Genomic DNA, 12452 nt, shown 5'->3' with positions numbered 1-12452 from the left:
ATACAGTGTCCCCTCTCTCTCACAGGAGGAACAGAAAGAGAGAGCTGGAACAGAAGGAGAGAGCTGGAACAGAAGGAGAGAGCTGGAACAGAAGGAGAGAGCTGGAACAGAAGGAGAGAGCTGGAACCGCAAGAGGCGGACCCTCTGCTGCTCTCTCCCTCCCTTCGCTGAGACTAATGCCTTGTTCAAAACAACTAGGAACTCGGAAATCCCTCTGACTTCAGTGCATTCTATACAACTAGGAACTGAAAAAAACTAGATCCGACTAGGGAAAATCGTTTTGAACAGTCATCCAACTAGGATTTCCAATCCAGAAACTCGGGCATCTTTCTAGAGCTCTGACTTTAAGACCTGAAGGTCACTGAAGTCATGATTTCATCTCTAGTTCCCAGTTGTCTTGAAAGCACCATGAGTACTATCAGTCCCGTAAAATAGTAAAGCAAATTATTTGCAAATTGTATCCACGATGAACAGTTTAATTAGGTATGGTTCAACTTTAGAACTACCCTGTCTCTGTTCCACACTCCAGTCGGTGGCGGTAATGCATCACTAAAGTTGGTTGCCAACCGCCATTTAAAAACCACTGAAGAAGTGTAAACGGAAGTGAACAGTGACCAAGACAAATTTCCACGTTAGCATTTATATTGTTATTTAGACATGTATTACACCATGAAACTCAGAATATGAGCCATTTAACTGCAGAGTATCATAAACTTATCCCAGGTAGTCTTTAATTCGCGTTGTAGACGGGCCTTGGTTGATCGATCTGTTATCTAGGTAACGCTAACTATCTAGCTGCTAATGTTAGCTAACAATGGCTAACTGTATGGTTTTTCACACTCAAATAGCCTCCATCATGGAGGTGTTAGCGAATGCAGCTGTGGCAGAGGTCTGTAAACTGGTAGACGATGACTATGCAGTGTTTCGTTTGGAAATAACTCAAAGCCAGAAAGAAAACAGCGCATTGCGAAGGAAAGTACAGCTACTCGAACTGAAGATGGTACGGGAGCGCATCCTCGCCACTCGCCCCGGTAGTGTCAAAATCCTTGACCGATACAGAGGAATGGCAAGAGGTACAGTTTGCCGAGGTTGAGGGGCCTGTCGCCCAGTTCACATCTGCACATGTTTGACTTTAGATGTGTTAACCATTGTCCAGAAACCTGATGTTAAATTTCATGACATTGGAGACTACGCCAAATTAGCGTTTGAATCAGGAATGTTCTCTCTCAGGACCTCGACAAGCCAGAATGCTGAATAAAATACTTTTATTTATTTTGCCTGATGTCTGTGCAGTTGGTCCTTTTGCAGGTAGGAATGTTAGACAATATATCAAAATAAATTATGATTGTCAACTTTTTAAAATATGAATGCACTTCCAGCACATTTATCACCCATAGCGGTAAAGTAACATAAAATAACTGTATTCAACATACTGGCTTGTAAAGGTCGTGATAAACTTTCCTTATCCAAACGCTCAATTGTGCCTTTAGTAGAATTCAATGTAATTCGACATAGTTTCCAGGCTAAGTTAACCGGAATTGGGTCTTGGTCATTTTTTTGTTAGTATGCAATAATTCTCCTTTAGTTCACTTGCAGAAAGACCCACTATCATATCATAATCAGAAAACATTTACTGCATTAAAAAGCAATATGATGCATGGAACATAATAAATCAATCTATAAATGGTATATCAAGAAGTTATGCGAAGCGTTACCTTACATTCTTGCCAATTCTACACACTGTCGAAATGGTCAATAGTGTAGTATAAGTATTAAGCATTGACAGCAGATAACCTAACCACCTCTTCCTCCCAATCACTCTTTCTGGTGAAGGAAATCTCACTGGAGGCCACAGGAGCTTTGTGAAGCCAGCGGGACACAACACATGGAGAGATGACCAACCAATCACTGTTGATGAGGGGAGTGGAACCTCAACCAAGAATGTTATCGTGATAGAGGTTAATGTAATAGTATTACAGTACATCAAATGTGGCCAGTTTATTTCAGAAAAACTCCTCAGATATTTGCTTGCTTGCTTGTACATCCTCATTTATCTGCCATATGGGAGCTTGAGAGACTTCCCTATGACATTAATATCCAATTCTACTCATTTACTGGTAACAACCTCCCCTCTTCTTGTGTCAGTCTGCAAATGCAGAGGCTGCAGGTTCTGGGGTCAAGCTGGAGAGATCTGAAGGAGATGAGGACCCGCTGCACAGCAGAGACATCCAGACTGGAGCAGCTCATGGAGTGGCGCTCCCTGTAGCCACCGAGGACCTCACCACTACTGCTGCGCCCCAGACCAGGACCCGATGCAGCATCACGGAGGTCAGTGGAACGCCGAACGCCGTCCTCAAGGCAGAGACGGAGACAGAAACAGAGACTTTAATTGTAACACAAAGGCTATTACACACAGGATCTAACCACAAATCAGACCCCGAGAGACTGGACTGTCTTCCTGCTCCACACTCAGAGCATTTAATGGTATTTCACCAGAGGCAGGGGACAGTTAATTCCCGTGGAGATGGTGATACATTAGACACTGGCGTTGATGATCTGTCTTGTTCTTACGCTACAGAGATGGACCCTGGCAACATGCCCTTGGTTTTAGAGACCCAGACTGATCTGTCTAGAGGGGACTGGAACCGGTACAGTAGTAGTGTATACTCTGAAGGGTGCTTAGATGAGAAAGGGGATGTTATAGTGGTAGATGAGGTGACTGTGAAAGTAGAGGGCGACGCTCCTCCCACATGGAATGCAAATAGTCACCTAGGAGATGAACACTCACAGGACAGAGATTTCTTAGATTACAGGGGAAATCTAAATGTCGCCACCCACTCCCCTTTACACACGTTCAGGGATCGCGACCCAGTGTCCACATCAATGGCACCTTCCGATTCACACAGCCATGTGATTTTTGATCAGGTATTACATTTAAACGATAGGGCTGTAGCCCAGGCTCATGGAGGGGGAGCAACAACGGTCGGGAAAGAGAAACTGGCTAACTGGAATGCAGACGAGACTCACTTAGGAGAAGGACACTCGCAGGGCAACACTAGTGACTTCTTAGACTACAGGGAAAGTTTAGAGACAAATCTAAATGTCGCAACCCACTCGCCGTTACACACAGTGTCCATGTCGATGGAACCTTCCGATTTGCACGGCCATGTTTTTTCCAATCAGGTATTGAACTCAAACGACCAGAGGGCCAAGGCGCGGAGAGGGGGAGCAACAATGGGCGGAAAAGAGAAGCGGTTCCTCTGCATGTTCTGTAACAAAGGCTTCAGCTGCTCCCAGAAGGTTGAGATCCACCAGAGGGTCCACACAGGGGAGAAACCCTTCAGCTGTACCCAGTGTCACATGTGCTTCACCCATGCTGGCAACCTGAAGAGGCACCAGAGGGTCCACACAGGGGAGAAACCTTTCAGCTGTGCCCAGTGTCATATGTGCTTCGCTCAGACTGGTGACCTGAAGAGGCACCAGAGAGTCCACACTGGAGAGAGGCCGTTCACCTGTACGCACTGTGGGAAGAAGTTCTCAGAGAGGAGCTACCTCAGGACACACCAGCAGAAAAACCATCCCACTCTATAACATAGAAAGTAACCATTCCACTCAATAGCTTCTGATGTTTAGATCAAATCCTGCATTAAAGACAAAAAATAATTTTAATTGTTGTCAGCAGAAAAGATCCACAGATGAATTTGGAATAACGAGAGTAAGATTTCAGTGTTGAATATTCCTGGGTAGAATATTGCATCCAGACATTGTTTCATATACAGTGAGGGAAAGAAGTATTTGATCCCCTGCTGATTTTGTATGTTTGCACACCGACAAAGAAATGATCAGTCTATAATTTTAATGGTAGGTTTATTTGAACAGTGAGAGACAGAATAACAACAACAAAAATCCAGAAAAACGCATGTCAAAAATGATATAAATTGATTTGCATTTTAATGAGAGAAATAAGTATTTGACCCCTCTGCAAAACATGACTTAGTACTTGGTGGCAAAACCCTTGTTGGCAATCACAGAGGTCAGACGTTTCTTGTAGTTGGCCACCAGGTTTGCACACATCTCAGGAGGGATTTTGTCCCACTCCTCTTTGCAGATCTTCTCCAAGTTATTAAGGTTTCGAGGCTGACGTTTGGCAACTCGAACCTTCAGCTCCCTCCACAGATTTTCTATGGGATTAAGGTCTGAAGACTGGCTAGGCCACTCCAGGACCTTAATGTGCTTCTTCTTGAGCCAGTCCTTTGTTGCCTTGGCCGTGTGTTTTGGGTCATTGTCATGCTGAAATATCCATCCACAACCTATTTTCAATGCCCTGGCTGAGGGAAGGAGGTTCTCACCCAAGATTTGACGGTACATTGCCCTGTCCATCGTCCCTTTGATGCGGTGAAGTTGTCCTGTCCCCTTATCAGAAAAACACCCCCAAAGCATAATGTTTCCACCTCCATGTCTGACGGTGGCGATGGTGTTCTTGGGGTCATAGGCAGCATCCCTCCTCAAAACACGGTGAGTTGAGTTGATGCCAAAGAGCTCCATTTTGGTTTCATCTGATCACAACACTTTCACCCAGTTGTCCTCTGAATCATTCAGATGTTCATTGGCAAACTTCAGACGACCATGTATATGTGCTTTCTTGAGCAGGGGGACCTTGCGAGCGCTGCAGGATTTCAGTCCTTCACGGCGTAGTGTGTTACCAATTGTTTTCTTGGTGACTATGGTCGCAGCTGCCTTGAGATCATTGACAAGATCCTCCTGTGTAGTTCTGGGCTGATTCCTCACCGTTCTCATGATTATTGCAACTCCATGAGGTGAGATCTTGCATGGAGCCCCAGGTCGAGGGAGATTGACAGTTCTTTTGTGTTTCTTCCATTTGCGAATAATCGCACCAACCGTTGTCACCTTCTCACCAAGCTGCTTGGCGATGGTCTTGTAGCCCATTCCAGCCTTGTGTAGGTCTACAATCTTGTCCCTGACATCCTTGGAGAGCTCTTTGGTCTTGGCCATGATGTAGAGTTTGGAATCGGATTGATTGCTTCTGTGGACAGGTGTCTTTTATACTTTTATATTTAAGAGTGTGCTCCTAATCTCAGCTCGTTACCTGTATAAAAGGCACCTGGGAGCCAGAAATCTTTCTGATTGAAAGGGGGTCAAATACTTTTTTCTCTCATTAAAATGAAAATCAATTTATATCATTTTTGACATGCGTTTTTTTCTGGATTTTTGTTGTTGTTATTCTGTCTCTCACTGTTCAAATAAACCTCCCATTAAAATTATAGACGGATCATTTCTTTGTCAGTGGGCAAACGTACAAAATCAGCAGGGGATCAAATACTTTTTTCCTCACTGTATAAGCCTAAAATGTCTGTTACATATTGTGTTTGTACTGCGTAGGTTATATAACTATTTAATTACTTCCATTCAACTTCTACAACTTTTTCCCAAGACACTTTTAATGAGAAAATTATTTCATTTATGCAGTTTATCAAGTTCATGATAATTTTTATTTGAGGCATGTGTATACTGTATGTGGTTTTCATATGGTGTATTTAAAACTTGTTCATCTTTAATAAACACAAAATGGGACTTTTCATTCTAAGACTTTCACGTCACATCTGATCTCACCCTATTCTGCAAACACCGACAGCGTTTTTGAACCAATATACACTTACTAAATATACACTACAATTCAAAAGTTGTTGGTCACTTACAAATGTTTTGGGGAAAAAAGCACTTTTTTTGTCCACTGAAATAACATCAAATTGATCAGAAATACAGTGTAGACATAGTTAATGTTGTAATTGAATATTGTAGCTGGAAACTGATTTAATGGAATATCTACGTAGGTGTACAGAGGTCCATTATCAGCAACCATCAGTCCTGTGTTCCAATGGCACGTTGTGTTAGCTAATCCAAGTGTATAATTTAAAAGGCTAATTAATCATTAGAAAACACTTTTGCAATTGTTAGCACAGCTGAAATCTGTTTTGTTGATTAAAGAAGCAATAAAACTAGCTGCCTTTAGACCTGTACATAGCCCACCTATAATTTAGCCCAAACAACTACCTCTTTCCCAACTGTATTTAATTTTTATTTATTTATTTTGCTGCTTTGCACCCCATTATTTTTTATTTCTACTTTGCACATTCTTCCATTGCAAAACTACCATTCCAGTATTTTACTTGCTATATTGTACTTACTTTGCCATCATGGCCTTTTTTGCCTTTACCTCCCTTCTCACCTCATTTGCTCACATTGTATATAGACTTGTTTATACTGCATTATTGACTGTATGTTTGTTTTTACTCCATGTGTAACTCTGTGTCATTTTATCTGTCGAACTGCTTTGCTTTATCTTGGCCAGGTCGCAATTGTAAATGAGAACTTGTTCTCAACTTGCCTACCTGGTTAAATAAAGGTAAAATAAATAAATAAATAAATAAATAAATAGTTTAGTATCTGGAGCATCAGCATTTGTGGGTTCGGTTACTGGCTCAAAATGGCTAGAATCAAAGCACTTTCTTCTGAAACTCGTCAGTCTATTCTTCTTCTAAGAAATGAAGGCAATTCCGTGTGAGAAATTGGCAAGAAACTAAAGATCTCGTACAACGCTGTGTACTACTCCCTTCACAGAACAGCGCAAACAGGCCCTAACCAGAATAGAAAGAGTGGGAGGCCCCGGTTCACGACTGAGCAAGAGGACAAGTACATTAGAGTGACTAGTTTGAGAAACAGACGCCTCACAAGTCCTCAACTGGCGTCTTCATTAAATAGTACCCGCAAAACACGAGTCTCAACGTCAACAGTGAAGAGGCAACTCCAGTATGCTGGCCTTCTAGGCAGAGTTCCTCTGTCCAGTGTCTGTGTTCCCCGAGTCGCCTCCTCACTGTTGACGTTGAGACTGGTGTTTTGTGGGTACTATTTAATGAAGCTGCCAGTTGAGGACTTGTGAGGCGTCTGTTTCTCAAACTAGACACTCTAATGTACTTGTCCTCGGCTAGCGATTCTCTGGTCCTGCCCCTATAGTTCTGATTCAGAGAGACTGATGGCGCCTGAGGTTGACCCCCTTACCGATGCTGCCTTTTGCCTGCCTTCTATAGGATCTATCAACTGGAACATGAACCCTGTGACAATTGACACTACCTAGCCTTCATCCTCCTCACACTCTCCTTATGTTAAACCAGACCTCAGACAATGCCAGTGCCTCAACGCTAAATGGCTACACAAGCCCATTGACAAGTGACAGTAGTAGTAATGCTATCAGTAGATCCGGTGGCCATGATAAGCACTTCCTGTGTTTGTTGTGTGGGAAAGCCTTCTGTTTCCCCAAACAGGTGGAGATCCACCAGAGGATGCACATGGGGAAAAATCTTTTGGCCTGTGTGAGAATATGTTCTCCCACCAGCACCAGCTGAAGATGCACCTGTAAGTCCATAAGGGAGAGAGACCATTTGCCTGTACACACTGCTGGAAGAGGTTCTCAGAGAGGAGCTACCTCAGGATACACCAGCAGAAAATGCACACAGTCCATGTATAGTGACGTAACGTAGTACTAGTTAGTTTGTTTGTAGTTAATTCTGTTGGTTTAGGATGTAGTAGGGAACTGGATGAGATTAACTGAGGAAAGAATGAGTATGATGAGACAGAGTAGATGATTGTGATGGTTGGTGTGATGGTGTCTGTAAAAATGCTTCACTGATGAAGAGTGACAACCTTGTCCTGTTTGATGGTCATGTTTTATAATGAGGAATTGAGTGCCTATGTTTACTTGACATTAAGTAGTGTGTAATGTAATGACAGTGTTAAATATGAATTTGATCAAAAGCGAGGGTACCAGATTTATAGAAAAGGTCAAGTGTTACCATAGTGAGAATGGTTATTCTACTAGTCACGTATCGTTTTGTGCAATAAAAGTACGGTACTTCATGTTGTGAGCGTATGACTATTTTGTTGAAATTAAGGTTTTCCTTATCTCAGTTGAACCAAAACAAACTTAATTTGAGTCAACACATTGCCATTCTTTTTTAGAATCTCCAATGACTCCATATTGTTTGGTACTTGAATCAGTGTTAGAGATGTGTTTGACTGTGGTTAACATTTTATCATGTCATGTTTCTGTGTGTACAGCAAAGAGTTTCTTATATAAACCTTCATGCTTTTCTGTTCAATTTGTCTTTACAGTCTGCAGTCCATGAGGACCTGCTGATATCCGGTGTTGCTGGCACTTGAGGAGCGGGACACTAATCTGGACCCCTATAAGAAATCCAGCTATGCCCTCAGACGAACCATCAAACAAGCAAAGTGTCAATACAGGATTTAGATTGAATCGTACTACACCTTCTTTGACGCTCGTCGGCTGTGGCAGGGCTTGGAAACTATTACGGATTACAAAGGGAAACCCAGCTGCGAGCTGCCCAGTGACGCGAGCCTACCAGATGAGCTAAATGCCTTTTATGCTCGCTTCAAGGCAAGCAATACATAAGCATGCACGAGATTACCAGCTGTTCTGGATGACTGTGATAATGCTCTCTGTAGCTGATGTGAGCAAGATCTTTAAACAGGTCAACGTTCACAAAGACACAGGGCCAGATGGATTACCAGGATGTGTACTCAAAGCATGCGCAGACCAACTGGCAAGTATCTTCACTGACATTTTCAATCTCTCCCTGACTGAGTCTGTAATACCTACATGTTTCAAGTAGACCACCATGGTTCCTGTGCCCAAGGAAGTAAAGGTAACCTGCCTAAATGATTACCGCCCCGTAACAATCACGTCGGTAGCCATGATGTGCTTTGAAAGGCTGGTCATGGCTCCCATCAACAGCATCATCACGGATACCCTAGACCCACTCCAATTCGCATACGGCCCCAAAAGATCCACAGACGATGCAATCTCAATCGTACTTCGCACTTTCCCACCTGGACAAAAGGAAGACCTACGTGAGAATGCTATTCATTGACTCATTGTGCCCACGAAGCTCATCACTAAGCTAAGGACCCTGGGACTAAACACCTCCCTCTGCAACTGGATCCTGGACTTCCTGACGGGCCGCCCCCAGGTGGTAAGGGTAGGCAACAACACGTCTGCCGCGTTGATCCTCAACACTGGGGCCCCTCAGTCGTGTGTACTTAGTCCCCTCCTGTACTCCCTGTTCACCCACGACTGCGTGGCCAAACACCATCATTAAGTTTGCTGATGACACAACAGTGGAAGGCCTGATCACCGACAACAATGAGACAGCCTATAGGGACGAGGTCAGAGAACTGTCAGTGTGGTGCCAGGACAACAACCTCTCCCTCAATGCGAGCAAGACAAAGGAGCTGATCGTGGACTACAGGAAAATTTGGGCCGAACAGGCTCCCGTTAACATCAACGGGACTGTAGTGGAGCGGTTCAAGAGTTTCAAGTTCCTTGGTGTCCAAATCACCAATGATCTATCATGGTCCTAACACACCAAGACAGTCGTGAAGAGGGCATGACAAAACCTTTTCCCCCTCGGGAGACTGAAAAGATTTGGTATGAGTCCCCAGATCTTCAAAAAGTTCTACAGCTGCACCATCGAGATCATCCTGACCGGTAGCATCACCGCCTGGTATGGCATCTGACCGTAAGGCGCTACAGAGGGTAGTGCGTACGGCCCAGTACATCACTGGGGCCAAGCTTCCTGCAATCCAGGACCTATATAATAGGTGGTTTCAGAGGAAAGCCCATAAAATGGTCAGAGACTCCAGTCACCCAAGTCATTGACTGTTTTCTTTGCTACAGAACGGCAAGAGGTACCGGAGCGCCAAGCCTAGGACCAAAAGGCTCCTCAACAGCTTCTACCCCCAAGCCATAAGACTGCTGAACAATTAATCAAACAGCCACGGGATTATTACATTGACACCCCCACCCCCTCCTCCATTTGTTTTATTGCTACTTGCTGTTTATTATCTATGCATAGTCACTTCACCCCTACCTACATGTACAAATTGCCTCTAACCTGTACCCCCGCACACTGACTCTGTACCGCTACCCCTTGTATATAGCCTTGTTATTGTTATGTTATTGTGTTACTTATTTTTTACTTTAGTTTGTTTGGTAAATGTTTTTTTTCTTTAGTTTTTTAAACTTTTTTACTCCTTTTTTCTCCTCAATTTTGTGGTATCCAATTGGTAGTAGTTACAGTCTTGTCTCATCGCGGCAACTCCTGTATGGACTCGGGAGAGTTGAAGGTCGCGAGCCAAGCATCCCCCGAAACCCAACCTAGCCGCACTGCTTCTTGACACAACGCACATCCAACCCGGAAGCCAGTCGCACCAATGTGTCGGAGGAAACACTGTACACCTGGCGACCTGGTCAGCGTGCACTGTGCCTGGCCCGCCACAGGAGTCGCTAGTGCGTGATGAGACAAGGATATCCCTGCTGGCCAAACCCTCCCTAACCCGGACGACGCTAGGCCAATTGTGTCGCGGCCAGCTGCAACAGAGCCTGGGCTCTAACCCAGGTTCTCTAGTGGCACAGCTAGACCACTGCGCCACCCGGGAGGCCCTTGTAAATATTTTCTTAACTCTTCTTGAAATGCACTGTTGGTTAAGGGCTTGTAAGTAAGCATTTCAAGGTAACTTGTTGTATTTGGCGCATGTGACAAAGTTTGATTCGATTTTCCTCTCCTGAAAACCCTGAGCAGTCGAGAGATGGTGAACTCTCAGAAATTGAACCAGAGAAAAATTATTTGTAAGATCCTGCGCTGAGAGGTGAGGTGAAGGCTTCCAAGCCTCAACCGAATCACCAGGAAAATACTAGAGATGACTTGGGCCCAGTGGGAGTACAATTCTTGAGGAGCATGCTAACAGATACATTGTGATATAGCTAGTTAGCATTGGCTTGCGAAACTAGCTCTAACTTCCATACTGGACATAAAAATGGTGTCCACTAGTTCATCTGCCTGGGGAAGTAGTATCCTGAAGTATCCCTTTAAATTGTACTATACAGATGGAATGGAAATCCCAGAAGATTGAATTGGTAGTAGCAGCAGAGAAGTTTTTGGGTGTCATATTTGAATGTAGAAGGAACTACGGGGGTTTTGAGAGAAGGGGTTCCAGCCTCCCAGACTGATGGTGTTGATGTAGGACCTGTTAGGGCCAAAGTAGTGTGAAGGGGTGGTGGAGTGTGTTGGGAGATAATGCTATATAGAGAGCAATTTTAATGGTGTCTTTTCATAGGCACTAACACCCTCCATGGTTTGTTGTAAAAAGCCTATAGGGAAATTAATGGAGTTTTTCTAGGGTTTTTGGATAAATGCCGGAAATAAGGTCTGTGGTAAACACAGGTTGTGTCTGAATACCTATACCAGTGTACTATATACTTAAACTGCATGGTATGTACTCATCTCAGTGCTAGAGGCGTCACTACAGACCCTGGTTCGATTCCAGGCTGTATCACAACCAGCCGTGATTGGGAGTCCCAAAGGGCGGCGCACAATTGGCCCAGCGTCGTCTGGGTTAGGCCATCATTGTAAATAAGAATTTGTTCTTAACAGACTTGCCTAGTTAAATAAAGGTATAAAACAAATTGTCTCATACTATTTATGACAATGTTTAGTAAAAAGTATGCGTTATGCCACAGCCGAGGCATACTCCTTTGATATGGCTTCGCAGATATAAACCAGAAAGTGAATCCTCAAAAATCTCTGGATACACAGTTCTAAATCCAAATATCATCCCTATTTATAAATCTGTTTTCAAATATGTTCAATTCAATGGTCATGATAATTTTAAGGACAACAAAACACACATTACATTTTAACATAGACTCTTTGCTCGTCTTCTTTGCCAACCTAAAAAAAAAAATGGTTTTACTTCCAGAGAACTATGATATCTCAATGTCCAGTTTGAATGCATTGTGGGTGTGAAATGTCCAAAAAGTTTACAATTCATTCATACTACATGAGAAGCCGAAATGACTATGACATCCAGGCATTTAAAGCGTACAACATTTTCACATACTATAAAACAAAACAAAAATCACATACTCAATCAGTCTTTCTATTTAGGATGTAGTATGGGTATTTGGATACAAACCACTGGCTTAGATCTTAAACGTTTTGTTCTATGACAATCTTAATCAGCTAACATCAAGGCCTAAAATAAACTTTTTGGTCCACCAGCCACTGGCAGGTACAGGAAAAAATCTACCAGACACTCAGATTTTTTTTATCAGTCAAATTATTTTTGGGCCATAATTACATACAATATTTTTTTTTTTTACAGATGACCATACTTTGTAATGTTTCTAATACAATTGTATTAGTAAGAAGTAACGTGGTATATTACTAAATTTCACAAAACAATGTGTGACTTCAGTCTTTTAACCAAAATATCAGATGATGTTTCCCTTTTTTTGTGAACAAATGTGCAATGCACTTTCCGAACAGTGAACAGCAGCAATACGCAACAAAGCGTCT

General features: G+C 43.1%; 1 protein-coding gene across 2 annotated transcripts; it reads left to right on the top strand.

Annotated features, from left to right (window-relative positions):
- Positions 1–582: 582 nt before the first annotated feature.
- On the top strand, positions 583–8597 carry LOC116374613 (transcriptional regulator CRZ1-like). Of its 2 annotated transcripts, XM_031828174.1 has the most exons (4): positions 599–1073; positions 1834–1958; positions 2146–2328; positions 8188–8597. In XM_031828174.1, exons 1-4 carry the CDS (start codon positions 815–817, stop codon positions 8233–8235), a joined length of 615 nt encoding a protein of 204 aa, XP_031684034.1. In that variant the 5' UTR covers positions 599–814; the 3' UTR covers positions 8236–8597. The 2 variants fall into 2 exon arrangements, with proteins under 2 accessions (XP_031684033.1, XP_031684034.1); XM_031828173.1 differs by lacking the exon at positions 8188–8597 and having other exon boundaries at positions 583–1073; positions 2146–3764.
- Positions 8598–12452: the final 3855 nt, after the last annotated feature.

The sequence above is a fragment of the Oncorhynchus kisutch genome, linkage group LG7 (assembly GCF_002021735.2).
Source record: "Oncorhynchus kisutch isolate 150728-3 linkage group LG7, Okis_V2, whole genome shotgun sequence".
NCBI classification, from domain to species: domain Eukaryota; kingdom Metazoa; phylum Chordata; class Actinopteri; order Salmoniformes; family Salmonidae; genus Oncorhynchus; species Oncorhynchus kisutch.
The sequence above is the reverse complement of the archived record's forward strand: the minus strand, read 5'-3'. Positions and strand labels throughout refer to the sequence as shown.

Excerpts from the sequence above, each read along its gene's own strand:
- LOC116374613 (XM_031828173.1), top strand. The coding sequence starts at position 815 with ATGGCTAACTGTATGGTTTTTCACACTCAAATAGCCTCCATCATGGAG. Across the intron at positions 1,074-1,833 it reads ATACAGAGGAATGGCAAGAG|GAAATCTCACTGGAGGCCAC; the intron begins GTACAGTTTGCC and ends TTTCTGGTGAAG. Across the intron at positions 1,959-2,145 it reads AGAATGTTATCGTGATAGAG|TCTGCAAATGCAGAGGCTGC; the intron begins GTTAATGTAATA and ends TTCTTGTGTCAG.